A 17,560-nucleotide genomic window follows, 5' to 3' on the forward strand; every position below is an offset into this window, starting at 1 on the left:
ATTCTGATAGGAAAAACATGTCACATAGGTATTTGTTTTAAAAATAATTTAGATTGCACTTAAAAATAGTATTGATTTTTGTAAAGTTTGGCATTATTTTAAAACCACTGCTCAAGAAAACAAGTATTTGAGAGCATCTCACCTATAAATAGTGACGATGCAGAGGGAATTTTTGCAAAAGAACTTGTGAGAAAGATCTATTGAGACCATTTTCCTGCCGACATTTCTTGTTCCCTAGCACTAGTGCTATTCAGGAAGGTTTGGGAATGTTCTTATAACCTCCAAAGTATTACTGAAATTATCAGACATCTGGTGATTTGTGGGGTTCTGGAGAAGTAAACATAAGCGCTGAGTATTTAGAATTAAGCATCAGATGCCTTTAGCTTAGGTATGCTTCCACAGGGACTGCACTGCATAGACAAAAACTGGGTTCACATGCTGTTTTCTCCTCCTCAAGATGGTACCAGGAAATGTTTGCTCTTTTGATTAAAATATTGGCTACTTTCCTAGACCACAAACATTGGATGTCTCAATCAGCTATCTTAGCTTCCTGACTTTTTTGGGTTTTGGTGGGGGAAAAGTAGAGGGATACGTTAGGCATTTGGTGTCACAAAGAATAATATGCATGAAGTGGTGAATATAAGCCCGGAGTTGAATCTCTTTTGAGTCCCATGTCATAAGCTATTGAGTTTATTAAACTGTCACATTCCCTGGATGGGATTTATAATCACTGTTTTATGATGCATCTCATCTTCTATAATTTATAGTGATAAATTACACAGTCATACCAGCAGCTCTGAGGGAACTCTCTGCTCCTTTTCTTGCACCTCCTGATAAATGTCTTGTCAGGTCTTGACAAACTCCACATGTACACCTTTGAATATTTTCAGTGCACACACCCTGATACTCACTGAAAGATCTGTGTAGGAGTCACAGGCTTTTTTATTTTGGACCTTTGCAAACTGAACCATGATTTAGGACTGGAGGTTTCTTTAGCCAACCTTGTAAGATGCAGCAAAATGGACTGAGGTGTAATTTTAACAAACTAGAGTTTTATCAGTAGCATCAGGTGCACTGTGCCTGCCTGGATGTATTTTCTGCTAAGGAGGTAAAACCGGTCTCAGAAAGCAAGGTAAATAAAATAAAATGGGACTAGCATTCGTGGGGGAGACGGGAGCCTTTTCTGCCACTGCTGTTCAAGCACCTGGACAAAAAGGAGTCTGTTGGAGCTGCAGTGAAGGCAACTGTAGCCACAGACAATGTTTCTAAGAGAGAGGCAGAAAGAGGGAGGCTGCCACCTTGCCAGGGGCAGCAGATGCTGAGGGGATCCTCCACATCCCTGCTGCCTGCTCCTGCCAGCATCACTGCAGATAAGACCCTCAGCGAGCCCGGCCATGGGGACTGCTTGAGGCAACACCACCCTGGCTGGGGAGCCCACACCAGTGCTGATAGCCTACAGCTGGCAACCCACTGCTGCGTTTCACTAGATGGCCTGGGGAGGTCCTGATGACAGGCTTTGAAATACCCAAATCCTTTTCGAAAGAGTGTCCTGGGACTATGAGTCACTGAAAAAAAGTCATACCCATTGATCCAAAACTGGGCAGGTCTCAACTTCCTGACAGGCACCATTGAAAAGAGACACGAACATCCAAATTTGCGTACAAAGATGAACCATCTGTTTCCTGAGCCATTACTAATGTTTTAATTTTTACCGCAGGAAGTACCACACTCACTTGCTGCAGTTTGATGGACAAGGTGGCTGGCGTTTTGAGCAGTTGGACACTGCTATCCGTTTATCACTGAGTGAGGAAAAACAGAGACTGGAATCCCAGCTTGCAGGAATTCCTAAAATGCAGCAGAGACTGAATGAACTGTGTAAAATCTTGGGAGAAGACTCAGTGCTTAAAACAATGGACAAAGAAGAATAAATAATTTATGTTTTATGTTTTTAAAAGTATTTTTTTAGTTAAAAGCATTACAAATTCAGCCATTATCCTTTGCATGCATTGTGATAGAGGCTTAGAGCAGAGAAACACAGCCAGCAGAAACTAATGCTCTGAATGCTATGTAAGACTTTAGCGTTTTAGTATTAAGGAAGAAAGTTGTTGAACTGTGAAAAAACAATAAGCAAGTGCACAGCGTAGAAGATTAGTAATTGCAGCTTATGTTAATTCCTAGTGAAAGCCCGATTCACTGCAAAAAAATACCAACACACTTCGGTAATGTAGGCGCATTTTTGCCTGAGACTTGGCCTGCAGAATGTGCTCTTGTACCAGGTCACTGTGTGCGTATGATATGCCTGCTACGCAGAGCAAAGCTGGCATGAACCTCAGGCATGGAGCACGGCAGAGGCAGCATCTGGGTGAGTATGCAGATGCATGCAAAAATCTCATTTGGGTACAAGAAACGTTCTTTCAGCCCATGTAAAACCAAACTCCTGTCCTACTACTGAATCACATACACACCTTTACCTGCATTTCCATAGGAAATAACATAATAGGCTGTCCAGAAGACAACTGTCTGAGCAACCCGCTGCCCTCGCAACAGAGAAGCAGGGATAGAGCTAAATATGTAATATACTTGTGCTGTACTTTATGCCATTATGCTTAGCTTCAGAGGCTCTTTGCCCTTCATGATACATCAGTTTCTCTGGGGGATTATTTATGTCCCCTATTTAGTAACCTGGGGGGTGGGGGGGTGGGGTGTGGAGCACTGGGCCTGGCATCAAGTGACTTAGTTTTTGCTTGACAAGTCATTCATCTGCTCCATGGGTCTGATCCAGCCGGTGTCCATCTCTGACCCAGTAGTTCTGTTGGTAAAATCACAATATAGGCACCTGTTTGTTCCATGAGACACTTTGTGATGAGAAGGACTGTAGGAGAGCCAAATGTCAGTTACTAACACTAGACTGAATTCTCAGGCATGGCTGTCCTGACAATTAAAATGCTCAGCGCTTAAAAAGGTCTGTGAAAAGTTAGTGCGTTTTGTAACTACTAATTAATATGCCTGCCGTATTTTGGTAGAGTGGCTGAACACTGCCCTCCCCATGAGCAAACTCATCAGTTAACAGCTTTGTTTTCAGAGGCACTCACCGATTGTCCCATCTGCTTTTCAGTTCACTAGGAACCTGGTCCCCAGTCAGTCAGAAGGTGCTTTAAACAGAAACCCCTAAGACAGTGCTGGCGTGAGTGCCTTGCAGGAGGCAAAACCCAGTGAATTAGAAAAAAAGATGTAAATAGTTCTGCTCTCTCTGACTGCAAGTGCATGGCAAATGGGCAGCTCAGGAATTAAGATCAAGACGAGTAAGAGGCTTTGCAGATGGGTGAATAGCCTTAGCCGAGATGTAGCAGTCCTGAAGTTTGTTGGTTCTTTTTTTCCTAGAAGTGTGATTCCTCAGAAGATTTCTGTCCGATGTGCTTAGTCTGACAGGGGCAATACATAAGCTGTTAAGAACTGTTAAGAGAGGAGAAATATTTTGGTTGTATTTGCTTAGCTGGGAATGTTTGAGCACCCTGAAGTTAATATAAATTGTTTAGTTGTTCTGATTGCTTCAAGAACAAGGGGAAGGTGAAGCAACTCCACCTGCCAAATCCTTGTCCAGTGCACTAACCCTTAGCCCATCTTCTCACTGTGTGCTCATCTTGCTGCTTGGTATGCACTTACACCAGAAAATGGGCTAAGTCTGCTTCCTGTCCTGCTCTTCCGGAGTCTCTGTCTTGAATGTAACCCTGTAACTTGTCCTGGTGACAACAGTGTGTTCCTTTCATTAGTTTTCTTTGTAGAGCCCCCTGGGACATCTCACTGACACAGAAAGGAATGTTCTTGGGAACCTTTGAAAGGGATGAGAAAAAGTTCAAGATAATAAGATGTGAAGTGCAGACTGGAGGTCACTGCTGTAGTGGATGACATGTGCATGCATTTTAATTTCCAAGTGTCTCTGCTTGTCCCCCTCCCTGAAGGCTAACTTTCTTCCTTCTCATCTTCAAAGAAAAATTCAGAACTGCTAAGGAAAGAAAGAAGTCAGCCAAGAATCTGTTCTCGGTGAGCATAAATGAGATGACTGATGATGTTAAAGGCTTGCACGTTTCTGAGTTATGTTTCTCTAAGATGGAGATGAATCAGGCACGCACCGTGTGCATGCCCCTGTCCCAGCTGCAGCATATCCTGCTAGCGCAGAGCAGCCACAAAGCCACCTCTCCACAAGCCTCTCCCCAGGCAGGAGCTGAGGTGGAGGAGGGGGCATTAGTGTTCCCCACCCCTCCGCTAAGCACTTTACTATGTGGCTGGGAGCTAAACCAGGGTTGTCCAGTCCTCGTATGAGTAGGACACTGAAAATGGTGAGCAAGTGGCCCAGTTCAGCACAGCTCCAGAAATGGCCCTGCATGCTCCCGGCCTCCCACCAAAGCTCTGCCGTGGCGCTCGGCTGTTAGGAACCATTACGGGCAAGCGCAGTGCCTGAAATCGGCGGTACCACCTTGCAGAGGTCGAAGGTGGCCATCCCTTGTGGCACAACAGAACCATATCTTCTGAGGAAACTGTGTTTAGAAGTAGAAAGTTTGTTTGCTGGGTTTTTTTAAGTGAGATTATGCATAAAACTTACAAAAGTTACGTACATTACTCATGAAATTTTAATGACAACTGAAATTGCACCAGGATTGATGTAATAGTATTTTCCTTGATGTTGCTATTTCTTGGATCCAGTAAGAGGCTTAACCATTCCCATTCAGTAATATAGCATAAAATACCCTAGCATCTCACTCAACTATTTACAGTCTTGTAGGCCTGACAAGAACATTAGAGGCTGGTATGAGAAGAAACCCTTCACTAAATAGGAGTAATCTGACTATTCTGAGTAATACCAAGCCAGTTTTAGAAGAATTTCCTGTACTGGTGGCTCATTATTTTTATAGTTAGTTTTGTGGCTGGAAGAGAAGCTGCCCTGGAGATTTTCTCTGCAAACTTTCTGAGTTGTTCCAAGGGCTAAATGAGATGGGAGTCTCCAGTTCTGTTTCTGGAGAGTTTTACCTCTGGTGTAACAGAGGGCACAAGCCCTGCCCGAAGCGCTGCTTCGGACCCAGCTGGGAAAACACGAGCAGAGGTGCACGCTGCCTGCGCAGGGAATAGCTCAGGGAGACGCTGTTCTGGAGCCGAGACACAGGGAGCGCTTGGCCCTTGCAGTGCGAGAGGGTCAGAGCAGGGCAGGCTGCCTTGGTGGAATCCTTTCTTGTGGTGCAATGAGAGCTGCAATGTTCATTCCCTTTCTGGCATTCAGGAGCTGCGAGTCCCCAGGGGGCTGAGGAAGTGACTTTCTGGCCACCTTTCTGCCTGTCATATCTAGCTGGAGCTAGCCAGATCCAGCTCGTCATGTCACGGCACCTGTGCGTTCAGGGCTGCATTCTGCAAAGTGCTCGGTGCACCTAGCCTCCTGCGAGCACCCTCTCGTCCCCCAGCACTCAGGGCAGACTGGACTTGCCTGGGCCTACATACTGAGCAGAATTCATAGCAGTCTTAGGCATGGAATAACTGTACAATAAAAATATGAATTATCCACATCAGTTCATTCAGGTAATGCTGGGATTTTTTGCAAGAATCTTCAGAATGGGAGGACGCAATTTTTGTGCATGGGATTTCAGTATTTTAACCTAGGAAGAGTTTGTTTTTCATTTAGTTTTGGGACCAGACTAATTCCTGGTTTAGACCTGGAAGCCTTCCTTCTGCAGGGGTAGAAATCCCTGCGTATCTTTTAAAGGAGTTTTTTGAAGCAGGTGGGATTTGTATTTGAGTGAGGAATGAAGGACTGGGTATTCAATGGAATATTTTAGGGGAAAATGCAATAAAAATTATATCCTAAAACAAATGAACACATCTACAGTCCCTTCAATATGTCTGAATGATGATAATGCATGTCAAAGTCAAGTTCCTGAGCCTGTGATCAGAGATTTCATTCATACATGGAATGAAATCCCCCTACTGAGCTGTTCATGAAGCTTAAGAGAACTGAACTGCTAACTGAATGTGTCTTTGTTTTGTTTATGTTTGATATTAATGCCTTTTAAGAGCAGAAAAATTTATAAAGCAATAAATTATGCTTTAGAGTTGTAATTTATTCCAACCTCAAATAAAACATGTTGCATTTACTTTGAGTTTACAGTGTTCCGTATGAATCATTCATGTAGCAGTCAGGACCTGCCTGCCTGTGCTCTGGGAGCCCCTTCCCATCCCTTGTTGCTGTGATGGAAAGCTTGGGGTAGATGTTGCGTGTTTGCAAGTTAAAACAAATGTTTCATTCCTAGATCAGGCTGGCGTCAAAGGCTGCTGTGGGGTTTCTCACGTCTCATGTGCATCCACTTCAGCATGGACCTGATTCATGACAGGAAGGTGACAAGAGCTGTCACCACTTGCTGGGGAGTTCTGCAGGGAGGGTGGGCGTCGAGAAATGTGCCAGAGGATGGTGTCAGTAGCGCAACTTCAGGTGACCTCAGCAGCATCACTCTCAAAGGTCGTTATTATGGTCTTTGAAGATAAAGTTATGCAAAAAGCATCAATGCCACAAATTTTACAAGCAAGTGCCCATGCTGGCCTAGAAAAGGAGAGGGTTTTTTTTCTTAGGGATTAAGATAAAAAATACTGTCTCTAGCCCTTCAGACTACCAGGAATATGAGGATATCGGTTGACTCCTTAGCACCCAGAGCTGGCTTGTGTCTAGCCCCTTCCCAGCTGCCTGGCAGGGGATGGTGAGGTACAGGACCTGGATTACGCAGCTGAGGAGCCCATGGTGATGGTGGTCACTTGAGAACTAGATCCTAACGTGTAACTGAAGGCCTGTCCCCTGTGCCTCCCCTCCAGCTACGGCACCCACTCGGAGAGCACCGACAGTGAGTAAAGTCCAGGACACGAGCCACGATAAATGCATTTTTGGGTATCTCTTGGGGGGCTGTATGACTGTGCTGGAGCTCATGCATCAGACCAGGAGGAGACAGGGTATATTGTAGTGGGGAAGGTGAGCTGAGAGCTGCAAGGCTGCACTTGAGTTTCACTTTTTGTTGGTAAGACATGCTTTGGCGTCTGCTCTTTGGAGAGCGTTCCTGCTTTCTGATCAGGCCACCAGAGGACTGGCACCACGCGTTCACTGTGAAGCGCTGGAGCCCTGAGCCTTTGCCCAGTGGTTAAGTATTCCCAGAAGAGACAGGACAGCAAGGCTCGTATCACAGCAGCAAAAAGGACTCAGGAAATACTCAGAGCAGAGGTGTTCAAAGACTTCCCACGGGTGAAATTTTCTATTAAGTGGGGAATATCTGGAAGAACACCTTATGCTGCCTCTCTATGGCCTTATTTCTGATTATGTCTCATTCTGCAGCACCTGCTTTGTATTTTTTAAATTAGTGTCTTTAACCTCGTCTGAGGCCATCTATGAGAGGGTAACAGCGCCATATTAAAAATACTGCCCCCACCCAGTGCAAGTTTGGTGTGTATGAAAAATCTGTTTTTAAACAGGTAATTAAGAAAAGATGAAAGAGGTTGCGATGGTGGCTGGCACAGGTCTGAGGAACCAGTTGGGTCCTGGGGCTGAGCCCCCACTGAGGAACCAGGCTGGGATGAGGTCTGGGAAAAAAAACAGTCCGAGAGAGCCCGTGAGAGGAGCCAGGTGTTGGAAAAAGGGAGTAATGAAACCTGTCCTGGATATAAAATAATTATGCAATAGCACATTACTTTTCTTCTGTTGTCATCAAGCATATAGAGAGAAGCTGAACCTCACACAGGATTTGTAGGATAATACAAACATCAAGAGAAACAGAAACGTTCATTTATTGATAATTTTTAGCATGACACTTATCATAAATGCTATTTAGATTGAAATGTCTTTGAAAGAGAGTTTATATTTGTTGTGTTTTAGAGCTGCTTGTCACATAGATCAGATTTTTAATGCTTTTCATAAAGATTTGGGGTTTTGGGAAGTAGAAATTTTTCTCACCATAAATGGTAAGCAGGGCACTGAAACAAAACCAACCTATTTCATATTTAAAGCAACCAAAAAACTGCACTCAGTAATTCTAGTATTCTTGTTCTCTGTATATCAGTTAAAATATTCTCAATTATGATCAAACTGTGCTATAAATACATGAACTTTATAAGAGGCTTCTCTATCAGTTGGTGTTTCCTGTGCTGGTGTGTTTGGAGATCTCTATCTTTATTATACAGGTTGCACTAAGTCTTCCTTCCCACCCTTTTGGCCCGCTTTCTGACCCCGCCGGGATGGGTGCAGCACTGAGACAGGGTGCTGGTGCCCTCCTCCCCAGGAAATGTACTGCATAAACGTGTGGGTGAGCAGAAGTCCTTGAGCATCTCATGGCCAGACCTTGCAAATGTTTTTTATAGGTAGTCAGCAAACAGCTTGAGGAAAATTCTTAAGAAATAGCATCTGCACAACTAAAATGATCAGTAGCTAACAAGGTACTAATGGAAAGCACCGAAGTGCAACAACTGGTAATGATAAAGCTGGGCTTTGCTAGATGTATGCTCATAATAACAGGACATTCTTGCAGTGAGCAAACACATCCTAGTATCACTTTACGCCTGCAATGCCACAGTGGTTTAAAAGTTTTACAGCTCATACTCATGATAAACTAATAATCCTCTTTTAATGCTAGCACGCGGTCATCAAAAGCACACAACTGCCTTTCATAATGTCCTTTGGAGTATTTCTAGGTAACCCATAAATATAATCATTCTTAAATAATGACATGGGTGCCTGAGCTCTGCTATTCAATCAAAAATCCCTTTATATCCATTATGAAATGGCAGCCACAGAAGCAAAACTACGAACATCCCCATTTCCTTGCCAGTGTAAAATGAGCATACAAGAGGTGCTGCTGCAGTCTCTTGTTAGCCTGTTTTTATACTCTAATCCTGTTACAGAGATTTCAACCCGTCTAACCACTGGTTGTACGTATGTGCCGTATCAGAGGATGAGGACTCTGTTTATTAGACTCTTCTTGCTTATGTTATTATGGGTGAAAAAAAAATGATTAATGCATTTCATGCCAAGATGAAAGCAGAGGCAATGCATGCTGGCCTGGGAGAATGACTGCACTTCCTTTGTAAGGACTTACTTCCAGGGACTTCTGAAGGGAGGTTCAATTCCTCTTTCAAAAACTGCTTGTCTGAGAGAGGTTTTAATTAACAACCAGGAAAAAAACCCTGGTGGCATGATCAGATTTAAAGATATTAAAAAATGTCTGTTTCTTAAAAATAAGCCTGCCAGATGTTCCCTTAACCAATCCAGTCTGGCTTTGTCAATCCCCTGCAACCTGCTCGCCCTGCTCCGACACTGGGCTGGGCCATGAGGATGGAGCTGTACCGGGTGGGTGTTGTTCTCTTCTCCCAAGTCACTAGCGATAGGACGAGAGGAAATGGCCTCAAGTTGTGTTGGGGGAAGTTTTGATTGGATATTAGGAAAAATTTCTTTACTGAAAGAATGGTTGGGCATTGGAACAGGCTGCCCAGAGAGGTGGTGGAGTCACCATCCCTGGCGGTGTTCAAAAACGTGTAGACGTGGCACTTCTGGACATTGTTTAGGAGGCCATGGTAGTGTTGGGCTGACGGTTGGACTTGATGATCCCAGAGGTCTTTTCCAACCTTAATGATTCTATGACAGCACCAAAGTGCCTGCTCCTTTGCCCTGCTGAGTGCCTTTGGGAAACCTGAGGTTATTGCGCCAGCATGGGCCCCAACCTTTCCAAACCCCTTCCCCTCCAACCAAGGATTATTTCCTAAAAAACAATCTTCTCACTTTCTTGGTTTTAACTCCTGTTCTGCGTGTCAAAGTTTCCAGTGGAGGCTGGAGTTCCCAGGGGCACCTTAAAGACAAACCAGATCAGATGGACCAAAGCATGCTCTTACCTAGGACATAGTTCAGGGGTGTATCATCAAATAGCTGCCTAGCCTGCTGTGAATTGTAAGGCAAAGTGTTCAAAGTGTTATGGTTTGTTTTGTTAAAGCCATGCTTGAAGATGTTTATTTACTTTGCTAATTCAGAGCCTTATGCTGCTGCAAAAGGCATAAACGAAATGCAGAAGTTGGAAGTGGACAAATTCAGGCTCAAATGAAGCCAGGACAGGTTTTGCTTCTGATGGGGGCTGGGGTGCTCCAGCAGAAAGTGCCTGTTTGGCTCAGGGCATTGTTCAGTGGCATCTATGGCCTCTGTTAGGCGGTGCCAAAACAGCCCCTCCTGGCCGACGGGTAATTACGAAAGCGGGAACTCCAGCGCTGCTGGAGTCAACAGGGCTGCAGGGCCTCATGCTTTCATGGACAACTCAGCCAGCATGCTGAATGCCACTTCAGAGAAAAGCTACTTGTGAGTTTGGCAGGAGAGGCCTGAAGACCTGGAACCACAAAGGATGAGTTCTTCCAGCTCTTTTCCTACATTCGTAGGTGGGCAAGTAGAGACAGACCCAAGCTGCTTTGCCCGGCATCCATGAAAGCATGTTTAGCCAGCATTGCCCACCTCGAAAAGTCACTTTGTCACACAGGAGCTGCCCTGCATTACCCAGTGCCAGGCTGAACACAACACTGGGCTGCCCTAAACGCAGCGCTGGGCTGCCTCCGTATCAGAGCAGGCTACTGCTGATCCAGCCTGGAGTATGGGCAGAAGACCTCTGCTGTCTCCATCCACCCACTCAAGCAGGGCTTAAAATGGCTGTAATTGGGGTTTGTGCTCTAATACCATCTGACTGTCATGATCTTTTCAAGTTCTTTTAGATTTCTTGTGGGTGGAGGCGGAAGACGCATGGCTGCACACTCTTGTGAAGAATGAGGCATGTGTAAGCAGAAACCTTTGGCTTTGTTGCACTTGAAGCTGAGTCCTCGTCCGCAGTGGGCTCAGGTGGGGTGAGAACACAGCTCTGCCATGTGCTGTGGAGACTTTATGGTCTTAGAGTTTCACTACAAATACACTTCATCAGCAGGCAGGAATACTTAGGAGCTGGGAGAGCTCTTTATCACCTCTGTCTTCCTTCACTTACCGCAACCAGTTTCTCCTGCAGTTGGCTGAGCACCAGATTCAGGCACAAATACACAAGCTTTTGTGCAGTCTTACAGGCTCAGATTTCCTGTTCAACGTATAATGCTAAGCCTCAGGAATCCTGTTTGGAAAGTGCTGCTAAAACTCCCATCTTTCTGGCAGGAAAGAAGGGTGATGCTGAGCTGAACAGCATGTTGAGTAGTGGAGCCAAATTTATTGCCAGTGAAAGGCAGGGCATGTCAGGGAAACGAAACAAAACAAACGTTTGGTCTGTGAAACTTAGAGTCACCAGGTATCTCTAGCTGTTCTTAAAAGGTTTCCTTAATGACGCTGATCAGATTATTAGAGAGGAACTTGCAAGAACCCCCATTACTGCTGAGTTTGCAGACTCATATCAGCATAGCATTGCCAAGGTTTGCTCCTAAGCCAGCCTCGCTCCCTTCACAGGATAGCTAGAGTAAGTTTGTTGGCAACCATCTCCTGTAAAGATTATTGATAGTGAGTCCATTCTGATGATGACATATGCAACTCCTTTTGGTATTAGTGGGCTAAGAAATTGCCATTACTTTCAGGCACAACACATAATGAGTGTATTCATGACTCTTAACGTTATGAAGGTGCTTAAGGGTTTGTTTTGTAAGAATACAATTTTAAGGTGCTCAGCAGCTCTTGGGAACAACTGACTATGCAATACACCAAGGAACTGGTAAGAGTTGAACTCAAAATTATTCACAGATCCTAAATTCCTTCCCAAATTCTTTTCCCCATTGTTTGCATGCTGCATTACTTAATTGGAGCAGATCTGCATCCTGATCAACACTGCTAAGGGCAGGGCTCAGAAACCACAGCGTTTCTCAAGAGTTTCATGACTATCTCTGCCAGGCTGACATTTTATTAGCCAAATACTTGCCTGCCACACTTAGGAAGCCTTCAGTGAAGATGACGTAAGCTTTGCAGGTGTAGATGAAAGGTGAATTGAATGTGGCCTTCGGTTATGCCTTGTTGTGTAGGACTGACGTGACCAATAAGCTGGGGGAAAAATATTGGGGAAAAAAAAGAAACCCATCTAAGTTTCCTTCCAGTCAATTCCAGCACTCAAATGGGTGCTGTCTGCCTTCACAGAAACCAGCTGTAATAGGCTGGGAAGTGCTCTCATATTGCCTAGGGCATAGCTTTGATCAAACAACCTCGGCTTGCCTCTCACAAAGCTTTCTTCATGCACCTGATATGGGATCCTGCCTTAGATAATGAATCATGATGCATTTAAAAGAAATTAAAGGATTCACGTCAAACTCTGCCTCTAATCCAAACCAGCACCTTGATCATTGCTTCCGTGCGTGGTGCAGCAGGACAGCAACAATCCTGGGCTTTCGCTCATGGGCTGAGCACCCGCAAATGTAGGTCACTGCCATCTGAGAGGCAGAATCAATATTTCAGGGTGCATTGCCCCCTCTAGCTTATGACTTCAATTGAAGGGGTAGGAGAGCTAAAATTAATTTTTAAACAACCTGACTGGAGGGCAAAAATCATCTTAATTAAATCTCATCCACTCTTCTTCTGATCCAGCAGACAGATGGTGCTTCCCTCCTGCACTTTGAAGAGGTTAGCCCAGAGAGGCTTCCAGAGAAAGTAGATCTGAGACTGTCAGAGCTCACTTTCAGACAGGTTTCTGCTGCAGGGATCACTGACACTGCCTGTCCTTGGATCGGAGAATTTGAAAACGACAGACAGGATTAGAGGGAAATGCTCCCATCCCTATCCTTCCATGGTGAAGTAAGGGGGTTGGATCTTTTGGAAAATCTTAGGGTTTTTTCCCCTTGTGCTTGTGCTTTTTTTTATTCACTGATTTTTGAGCACGATTGCTTATACCCTGGGCTGGTTTTCTCAAGAGGGGATGCTGGGGAAGGTCCTCGTGTTGGGGGGCTGCCATGCAATGCTGGCAGTACCTGACTGGCATACACACCCACAGCACCACTTTGCATTTGGCTTTGCCTGTGGTTCATATTTTTAGGCTTTATTCTCGGACTGTGAAGTTAGAAACAGGTTGCTTTTATGTATTCTATTTTTAAAAAGGCTGTGGCCTTCTCCTCTTTACTTACCTCCACAGAACTTGAATTCCAGGGAGTAAAAAATCCAACTGTTAGGAGATTTGTAATTTTAAAAAGTGAGAATTAGCTTTGCTGAGAAAACAGCTCGGTCCCCTGGCCCCTTTCAGCTTATATGTTTGTTCTGTATTGCAAACACAGCTGCTAGCCTGCCTTCCCCAAACACCACGTCCTCTTGACCCCAGCGAAGGAGTGGGGCACAAGCGAGCAGCAATAGCAGGGTGTCCTTCTGCAGGGCTTCTGGGTGAGGAAACCTTGCCAAGCCCCCTCGCCTCTCTGCTAAAGCCCCCTGCCGTGGAGGAAACGACTGGGGAAGGTGGAGTACATTAGTCCCTACCTCACACTGATAAGGTGAGGTTAAAGGCTTGGAAGCTGAAAGGGCAGCTGTGCATCAGAGAGAAAAGCAAGCAGTGCAGCAGAGGAAAGGGAAAGGCAGGGTGGTGGGAAGCCAGGGAGTGCTTCCCCTCTGGGGGCAGCAGCAACTTTCTTTTGAAGACCAGAAGCAGCACATCTTTGAAGTTTGTTTCAAGCTGAGTACCTGAGTGTCCACATAACAGAGATGCCTGGCAGTGGTTCCAGGGATTGTGCAAGGGCTGCCATGAAGTCAACCAAGAATGAGACTAAGGAGCCGCTCCCCAGCTGGAGCAGAGGGGTGGGACTGCCAGCCAGGGACTCACTCCCTAACCAACCGCAAGGGTGAGGTGGAGCGGCTGGAAAACTACTCCTCCCACTGCAGGGACACTTCATTCCCACCCCAAAAGAGCCTGCCCACAGCCAGGGGCGTTGCTTCCCACCTCCACCAAATCATTAAAACCAGGCTGACATCAAGCCCCTGGAAGACGGGATGCTAGCCAGTGTTGCATGGGCCAAAGATATTTTAAATGCTGCTTTCTTAACCCATTTGTAGAACATTTTTAAACCCCTGGTCCTCATGGGATACCAGATGCCTTCAGGAACCCCTGGCCACATCCAGCCGTGACCACAGGAATGTCTTGCTGGCATGCTATGGTTTCTCTACCTGGACACCAGCACTTCCAGCATCCTCCTGTCATGCTGGAAGACACGTTCCAGGCCACCCACCTGGCTTCACTGATAAGCATGATGACAATGTGGGGCACAGGGACAGATGGCAAGGGCTGCCTAATGCTTCGTGTGTGGCATGTGCTGACACGAGTACCCACAGCAGCCAGCTCCCCAGTGCCCTGGGGAGGGGACTCTGTCCCCAGAGTAGGCAAAGAGCCAAACTGGGTGGCTGTTGTGTGGGTGAGACACAAAGCAGTGTGTGAAGGCTGTTGGTGGATGGCCAACCAGCTCACATGGATGTAAAATTACTCTTTATTTCCACTGTAATCAAGATTTTTGAGAGCTATTGTTATACCTCACGTGGGTGCAGCACACTCAACGTTACCAGCACTGAGTTACACCCCCGTACATCTTTAGGTATGTGTATCCCCTGGTGATTATCAAACACGTGCCCTGAATGTGATGGCAAGACTGGAATGTTCCTAAATTGCTGGTTGTTGCAGCCTGGGAAATACATGGGTAAAGTTTTATGGTGTTTGTGCCTTTTTGGTATAGTCTTCCCCCTGCACCCAGTAGACACTGCCTTGATATGGCTGTCAAGGCTTGCCACACATATTGTGTAAGTAAACATGGAAAATGTGTTTTCTGAGGAGCACTGTGGCACATACCACAGCCAGCTGGACTTAAGAGTTACAGAACGTGACAAAATGTTTCCCTGCCTGTTCTTACCAAGAGATATTTCACTACCATTTCCCTGGTGATTCAAAACCTGTTTCTTCATGCTTCAAAACTAGGTGCTACGTGCTGGGCACGACTTGCACAATCATTTTCCAATGACAGAGTTCAAACATTTGTGATAGTTACAAGAAGAACGATGGAGCAAGGTTTCATGTTTGCTAATGCCACACCTCAAACAGCTTTGCTTAAAAATAGCGATTTTTTTTTTCAAAACAACAAATATGGGTTTGTTATTTTTGTGTTTCTGATTTCTGAGTCTTTAGGATACGCCTAATTTAAATTTTCCTATTTTCTTTGTGAATATGAGTGCTGGATACTTTCTTGTTAATCTGAAAGGATTTTACTCTTGCATAATTATGGCTATGCTGGAGCCTGATCTTTATGGAAAACATCAAATCTTTGATAGTCTCAATAAAATTACAGGAACTGGCAAAACTGATGCTTTATAAAACAAAAAAAATATCTTTTATCTTTATCTATGTTACTACCAAAACAAAACAAAATTATTTTTTTTTTTATGTGTATACGTTTGAACGGAGTCAAGCCTGGAAAATTTCAGTCCTCCCAGAAAACATTTCAAAAGATTTTATTAGTAACTACAATGTGGTTTATATCACAGTACATAAATCATAGTATTTGCCACCCAAAAATAAATTTATAAAACATGCTGGGTAACAGAAGATAGCTCAGCGTGTGGCTGATTACTCTAACACAGGTTAAGGTTCAGATTCATTTGAAAGAACGTGATCCACAGGTTAAAAGAAATACTGTGAGTAGTAGTTCAGTTAGAAAACATAGGGGAATGCCTGTATAATGATTAAGGATGATTAATTGAGCTTTCCAGACAAATATTTGTAGTTATGTTGAAGAGTGAACAGTGAATTAGATAGTGGTAGATATTAACATGTATTAGTACGTAGCTGGATTCTGGGTCTACAGGCCTTAGGCACAACTCATTGATTATTCTTGTTGCCTCCCAATTTAGGGGTTAGAGGGAAAAGGCAGCACAAAGGCTTTCATGGAAAATCCTGTCTTTCTAATGAAATGGTTGCCCACACAGTCTGCCTGGCCAAGGCAAAGCCGGAATTGCCTCCTACGTTAAAAGGAGTATTCAGCAATTTTGCCCGGTTTGCAGGGCAAATGAGCTGCCACACAGAATTTAATCAATGTCTGAGTGGCTTAGCTTGAGTTTGAAAGAGTTCAGAAGCTGCATGGACAAGTGCCTATAGTGGACAATTACATAAAGAATTGCCCATGGGGGAAGTTTCCTATAATTCCAGTTATTCACTATGTGGCTTGGACTTTGGTATGAGAAGGGTTTATTTATCATTACTATTTATGACTTTACATGGCAAAATACAGGTCACTAGCACCACTTGGCTGCTTGTACAACTGAGGAGGACCTTGCACAAGGACACAGAAGGATCTTGGTTTCTTCTGAATGTCACTGGGGTTTTGGTCTGATGGTATGTCATGGCAGGGAGTTTCACAGTTCAGCTGGACACATTTCCCATTTCCAGGCCTGTGTGCACTTCAGCTTGAGCAGAAAGAAAAGCGAGGTAGGACTTCGTCCCACAGTTCATCAAGCAGTAAAAAGTGGTCACTGTTTTACCAGGCATACAGGCTAATTCAGAGCACAAAGACTGTCTTCAGGTCTTCAATCTGAAAACCTTAACTCCAGTAGTGAAAGATACCAGAGCTGAAATCGATCTAGAGATCCTCTGTATACAGCCCCGGGGCTTCTTCCTGTCCTGCCCACATCTACCACCTGAGCTAACCACTGCATAGGTAGCAGGTTGGACTTACTGCATTTTGCTTTGTCAGCAAGGAGCACCGATAGTAACCCTAACAAGTTCTCAGAAAAATTTCTAAACCACTGCTGTATCACCCTAACTGGATGTGCTGGTTTTGGCTGGGGTAGAGTTAAATTTTCTTCATAGCAGCTAGCATGGGGCTGTGTTTTGGATTTGTGCTGGAAACAGCATTGATAACACAGGGATGTGTTAGTTACTGCTGAGCCGGGCTTACACAGAGTCAAGGCCCTTTCTGCTCCTCACCCCACCCCACCAGCGAGTGGGCTGGGGGGCACAAGGAGCTGGGAGGGGACACAGCTGGGACAGCTGACCCCAACTGACCCAAGGGATACCCCACACCATATGACGTCATGCTCAGCATATAAAGCTGGGGGAAGAAGGTGGAAATAGGGGTTGTTCGGAGTGATGGCGTTTGTCATCCAAAGTAACTGTTACACGTGATGGAGCCCTGCTTTCCTGGAGATGGCTGAACGCCTGCCTGCCCATGGGAAGGAGGGAATGAATTCCTTGTTTTGCTTTGCGCGTGTGTGAGGCTTTTGCTTTACTTATTAACCTGTCTTTATCTCAACCCATGAGTTTTCTCACTTTTACCCTTCCAACTCTCTCCCCCATCCCACTGGCAAGGGAGGGAACAAGTGGCTGTGTGGGGTTTAGTTGCTGGCTGGGGTTAAACCGTGACACTGGAAAATTAGTCTGAGCAGGTCTATGCAGAAATAAGTAAATAGGAAGACTAATTATCAACATATATTCCCTATATATTTTAGTCCTGTGCCTATAATGGTAATCAGTTACCTCTTATTTTGGCTTGAGCAACAGCAATCATTTCCAGTCAGGTGAGCTCACTCTACCAGCATGCTCTG

General features: G+C 44.9%; 1 protein-coding gene across 2 annotated transcripts in view; it reads left to right on the forward strand.

The window, feature by feature from the left end:
* ABCD2 (ATP binding cassette subfamily D member 2) overlaps nucleotides 1-6,143 on the forward strand; it is a 46,708-nt gene extending 40,565 nt beyond the window's left edge. For both annotated transcript variants that reach the window (XM_009504190.2, XM_064445269.1), the window contains exon 10: nucleotides 1,718-6,143. In XM_009504190.2, coding sequence (XP_009502485.2) covers nucleotides 1,718-1,928 — 211 coding nt within the window. In that variant the 3' untranslated portion in view covers nucleotides 1,929-6,143. The remainder of the gene's footprint in view (nucleotides 1-1,717) is intronic.
* Nucleotides 6,144-17,560: the final 11,417 nt, after the last annotated feature.

Source organism: Phalacrocorax carbo, chromosome 1 (genome assembly GCF_963921805.1).
Source record: "Phalacrocorax carbo chromosome 1, bPhaCar2.1, whole genome shotgun sequence".
Taxonomy (NCBI): Eukaryota; Metazoa; Chordata; class Aves; order Suliformes; family Phalacrocoracidae; genus Phalacrocorax; species Phalacrocorax carbo.